The 5,913-nt window shown below is 47.2% G+C and overlaps 1 protein-coding gene across 1 annotated transcript in view; it reads right to left on the reverse strand.

Moving 5' to 3' along the window:
* Positions 1-950: 950 nt before the first annotated feature.
* rnf224 (ring finger protein 224) overlaps positions 951-5,913 on the reverse strand; it is a 14,054-nt gene continuing 9,091 nt past the window's right edge. The window contains exon 3 of the mRNA XM_050051670.1: positions 951-1,366. Within this exon, the coding sequence (XP_049907627.1) occupies positions 1,031-1,366 (336 nt within the window). The 3' untranslated portion in view covers positions 951-1,030. The remainder of the gene's footprint in view (positions 1,367-5,913) is intronic.

The following is a 5,913-nucleotide window of genomic DNA, read 5'->3' on the forward strand; positions in this document are numbered from 1 at the left end:
CTCCCCATGATCCAGCCTCTTTTTTAGGGTCTCATGTACCCACACAGATCTCTGTTTATCTGCTGACAGCCTCTCACCCTCAACCAGAGCTACAGACAGTACCCTCTGCCTCAACATGGCAGCAGCTACACACTGATTACTGCAGGATACAGAAACTGTAGACTGACCACACAGGAAGGTTAGGGTGAGGAGGTGATGGGCTGGTTACCTGGCAACAATAACAAGGTGCAGCAAGTGTTTTTTTACTAGAGGGATTAAATTTTAAAAAAAGGCAGTGCAGCGCTTCCTTTTTTTAACCTGTAAAACACAATTAACACACGTTAATAATCCTCCAGGACTGTAACATGCTCATGTTTAACCCAAACAATGTGTCATGTGACTGCAGTTGGTTAAGATCCAGGTCGGAACACCTTCTCACCACAAACCAACCGCACCAGAGTTCGTTTGAACCGGACTGAGACCACCTCTTCAAGAAGGTCTCGGTCCGGTTGTTTCAGCGTGCACAACTCAACCACACTGAGGCCCCGATCACACAGGAGGTGCCACACTGCTGCACCTTATTATTGTTGCTAGGCAACCACCCCATCACCTCCTCATCCTAACCTTCCTGTGTAATCAGTCTCCTGTTTATCTAACAGTAATCAGTGTGTAGTTCATGATGATTCTGCCTCTCTGTCTGCGCCATACAGCGTCTGTCTGCCAAACATTGTTCCACATCTATAACTTTGTTACCACGGCATTTAGCAACATTTCCCCTGCCTCCATGCTGCTTCCCCCCGTTTACTAACCTGTTTCCTGTTGGTGATGTCGAACATGACACAGCAGTAAAACCCAGCAGCCTCTCTGGTGTTGTCGTGGTGATGGTGATGACGTTTGTCGCCTCCTGTGGTTATAAATGGTGAACACACTCACATTGGCGGGATGGTTAGAAACGACACGTGACGCTCGGGAACACGTTCATGTTTATTTAAATCTCACAGAGCAGAAAACACAAACAGACAACTGATGTCAGCGCTCTCATTGGTCCGTCCTAGCCCCGCCCTGGGCAGCAGAACCAGCAGCACAGCCAGTAGGACGGTGGCGGGCAGCAGCTGTCATAGCTGTGAAAGCGTGGCTCAGCCAGACCTCCGTGCGACCAGCTGTCATCAGTCACCTCCTTCGCCAGCCACAGTTTCCCATCTGGGGCGGCGTCCACAGCTGGCGCCCCCTGCCTGCGGCCGGAGCTCGAAGAGGACAGGGAGCAGGAGGAGGTGCAGGTCTGCTGGGCCTTCACTCCCAGGAAGGACGCCAAGTCCAGGTCCAGACCTGCTGCTCCTCCTCGGGGCCGTGGCGTGTTCTGTCGACACTGGGGACATGGGATCCACACCTGGAGGACAGATGGGGGACAGTCAGTCACATCTCACGTCCCTTAGACTCATGGGAGTTGTAGTTGGTCGACAGGAAGTTGGTTATTTATTCTCCCTTTGATTCAAACAAAGACAAGTGTGTCAAACGCCCCTGTCCTCACATCGTGTCCTCTGTGATGTCATAGACAGATGGTCGGGACGTTGGAAATGACGTGACTTAAAATACCAATATTTTACTTTTTATTATTAAAAGACACAATTCTTATATTTTATTCCTCCAGGCGGGTGACAGTCGTCACCAGAGGCATCATGTCCGTCCCTAACCTGTCCGTCCGTCTGTCTCATTCTTGTGAACACAACATCTCTAAAACATTTTCTTCAGATTTGGCACAAACGTTCGCGTGGACTCATGAACTGATCAGAGTTTGGTGGGGAAAGGTCAGAGGTCACTGTGACTTTGATTTTGTCTGGGCTGCGTGTTGACAGGAAGTGACCTCATGATGAGACGGTGTATCATCTCTAGTCAACGACTCTCTGTGCTTCTGATCTGTGACGTTGACAGGAAGTGACCACTGTGAGACGGCGTATCATCTCTAGTCAACGACTCTCTGTGCTTGTGATCTGTGACGTTGACAGGAAGTGACCACCGTGAGACGGCGTATCATCTCTAGTCAACCAGGAAGTGACCACCGTGAGACGGCGTATCATCTCTAGTCAACGACTCTCTGTGCTTGTGATCTGTAACGTTGACAGGAAGTGACCACCATGAGACGGCGTATCATCTCTAGTCAACAACTCTCTGTACTTCTGAATAGAATAGAATAGAATAGAACAGAACAGAATAGAATAGAGTTTTATTGCCATTTGCACAAGTACATCACAGTACAGGTACATTGGAATTCTTGTGCGTTTCTCCAAGCACCAGTTAAAAACGAGAGACACAAAGGTCAATAAAGAAAACACAGTAAATCACATAACAAACAAGTACCAAAAGCAAATAAATAATAGTAATAATACAGTGAATAAATAAAAGGCACATTATGAATATTGCACATTATTGTTGTAAGGGGTTATTGCACAATGTCCTTATGTAGTGTGTATAGTGTGAAAAGAGTTATGAGGTTATGGCGTAGGATAACTTCTCCCCTCCCTAATGTCCTGTGCCACTAATCTGGTAGTGGCTGGGAAGAAGCTCTTGTGAAAGCGAACTGTGCGAGCACGGATGCTCCCTGGCCTGCGGTATCTCAGGTTGTACCCCAAGTCCACCCACTGAAACAGGGCATGGTGTCTGTCCCTCATAATGCTCTGCGCTTTCCTCCGGCACCGCTGTGTGTGTATTGTCTCCATAGAAGGGAGACCGGAGCCAATAATCCTCTCTGCAGCTCTGATGACCCGTTGCATGGACTTCCTCTCAGCCAGGGTGGTGTTGCCATACCACACTGTGATGGCGGAGGTGAGGATGCTCTCCACAAGTCCTTTGTATGCTTGGGTGAGGGGCTAGCGTCTAAGTCCGGCTTTCTTTAGCACCCTGATGAAGTGCAGCCTCTGCTGAGCTTTTTTCACTGTGGTTACAGTGTGTTTGGCCCAGCTGAGGCTTTCTGTGATGTGCAGGCCTAAGAACTTGTAGCTGTCAGTTCGCTCCACCATGGTCCCTTGATGGTGAGTGGCTGCAGAGGGGGGCTCATCTCCTGAAGTCTATGATGAGTTATTTTGTTTTGTCGACATTGAGTTGAGACGCTGAGGCAGCAGCCCTGTGGGGTTCCTGTGCTCACTGTGAGCGCTGTAGAGACCTTGTTTCCCATCCTCACCACCTGTGGTCTGTCTGTGAGGAAGTCCAGGATCCAGTTGCGGGTGGGTGTTGGTACTCCCAGGTCTGCTAGCTTCACCGTGAGCTTCATCGGCCTGATCGTGTTCTATTACTGGAGATGTAATCCAGTAATAGGAGCCGTGCATTTGTATTGGCACCTTCCAGATGTTGCAGGATGTTGTGAAGTGCCAGGGCCACTGCGTCCTCTACTGATCTGTTTGAGCAGTAGGCAAACTGAAGAGGGTCCGTTGTGTTTGGAACCACAGAGTTGATGTGTTGTAAGACCAGCTTCTCCAGACACTTCATGGCGACAGATGTGAGTGCCACGGGTCTGAAGTCATTCATTATGGAAATGTTCGCTTTTTTGGGAACAGGCACAATAACACAGGATTTAAAGATGCGGGGAACGGTTTCCTGTGAGAGATGAATTAAAAATGTCTGTGTATACCTCTGCCAGCTGTTCTGCACATACCCTCAGAGCCCTCGGTGCCACCCGGTCTGGTCCCAGAGCTTTGCGGGAGTTTACCTGCCTCAGAGCCCTGAGCACCTGGGAGTGTGTCACCTGGAGTGGGGTCTCCTCTGGGTTGCAGGGGGCCTTTAGGGGGATGTCTCTATTGTGCTGGTCGAATCTGGCAACAAAGCTGTTAAGATTGTCAGGTAGGGGGGGCGTTCCGGATTACAGTTGTGTCTGCATCCTTCCTGTAGTTGATGACTGCTTTTATTCCTTGCCACATGCTCCTTGTGTTGTTTTCCCTGTAGCAGCTTTCAAGTCTTTGGGTGTATGTTCTCTTGGCAGCCTTGATGGTTCTCTGGAGCTCATATCAAGCCTGCCTGTACTGCCCGATATCTCCTGACTTGAAGGGTGCACACCGGTTCCTGATCTTATTGCATTTATCCGCGTTGAACCAGGGTTTCTGGTTGGGATATACACGGATAGTCCGGGAGGGGATGCATATGGAGGTGCACCAGTCAATATAACTGCTCACAGTGTCTGCATACTCATGAATATTGTCCGTGGCCTCCTTAAAAATGCTCATGTCTGTAGCATCCAGGCAGCCCTGCAGTTCTGCCAGTGCATCATCCGTCCACATATTTACAGTCCTGACTTTGACTGGGTCTGCTTTGAGCCTCTTGGTGTAGGTGGGCTGTAGCAGGATGACAAGGTGATCACTTTTTCCAAAATGTGGCTTGGAAAAAGCAGTATAAGCATTTCTGATGTTGCTGTAACATTTATCCAGGATGTTGTTTCCCCTGGTGCGGAACTTGATAAACTGATGGTATTTGGGGATACTTTTCCGAAGATCACAATGGTTAAAGTCTCCTACAGCAACAATAGCAGGGCAGAGTCATATAGCTGCAGGGCGGACTGGTGGGCGGAGCCATACATCAGCAGGGTGAAGTCTAACAGCCGCGGGGCGGATTTATAGAGTGCCGAAGTCATGCCCCTTCCGGTAGAGCTCATGAAAAGATATGAATGGCAGTGAATGGGGAGAGCAATATTATCTTTTGTTCCTGTTTGAGTTGCGACATGAAATCTAAATATGTTGTTAATGAATTTAAAACATAAATTTTAAGGTCAAGAAAGTCATACTTTGTGGTAAAACTGTTGAGATATAAGCTTTTTAATTAAAAAGACTCAAGAGTACACAGGAGGAGGTCGCGTATTTGACGTCATAGCTTTCGCTCGCTTCCTGCAGCTTGGCCTCCCCGCTGAAATTCCACTGTTATATGATTAATCGATTTATGATTGAAGATGTCTGTGTGTTTTGTGTCAGGTTGCAGTCACTCCAAGCTGCAGGACGTGAGCGAAAGCTATGACGTCAAATACGCGACCGCCTCCTGTGTAGTTTTTCTAATTACGTTTTTTTTTCAAAAGCTTATATCTCAACAGTTTTACCACAAAGTATGACTTTCTTGACCTTAAAATTCAGTTTTAAATTCATTAACGACATATTTGGATTTCATGTCGCAACTCAAACGGGACCAAAAGATAACATTTCTCTCCTCATTCACTGCCATTCATATTTTTTCCGATCTAAGGTCCCATGAGCTTCACCGGAAGGGGCGTGACTTCAGCACTCTATACAGCAGCAAGGCAGAGTCATACAGCAGCAGGGCGGAGACATATAGCTGTAGGGCGGGCTGGTGGGCGGAGCCATACATCAGCAGGGTGAAGTCATACAGCCGCAGGGCGGGGCTTGTAGTTTTTGTTATGTATGTTAAATCTGTGCATCGTGATTTATGATGTTTTCTTTTCTTCATGTTGACCTCTGTACAGATGTCAGAGCAACTGAGTTTCTATTGTGGACTCTTTGAACTTTGTTTCTGGCCCGACACATGGTTTTACTCCTGGTCTGTCTGTTCACTTCATTAACTGCCAGCACTTCATTAAACTATCAGCACTTCATTAAACTATCAGCACTTCGTGAAACTACCAGCACTTCATTAAACTATCAGCACTTCGTGAAACTACCAGCACTTCATTAAACTATCAGCACTTCATTAAACTACCAGCACTTCATTAAACTACCAGCACTTCATTAAACTATCGGCACTTCATCTAACTATCAGCACTTCATTTAACTATCAGCACTTCATTTAACTACCAGCACTTCATTAAACTACCAGCACTTCATTCATTAACTACCAGCACTTCATTAAACTACCAGCACTTCATTAAACTATCGGCACTTCATTTAACTATCAGCACTTCATTTAACTATCAGCACTTCATTTAACTATCAGCACTTCATTAAACTA

This window comes from Epinephelus moara, chromosome 8, assembly GCF_006386435.1.
Source record: "Epinephelus moara isolate mb chromosome 8, YSFRI_EMoa_1.0, whole genome shotgun sequence".
Classification (NCBI taxonomy): Eukaryota; Metazoa; Chordata; class Actinopteri; order Perciformes; family Serranidae; genus Epinephelus; species Epinephelus moara.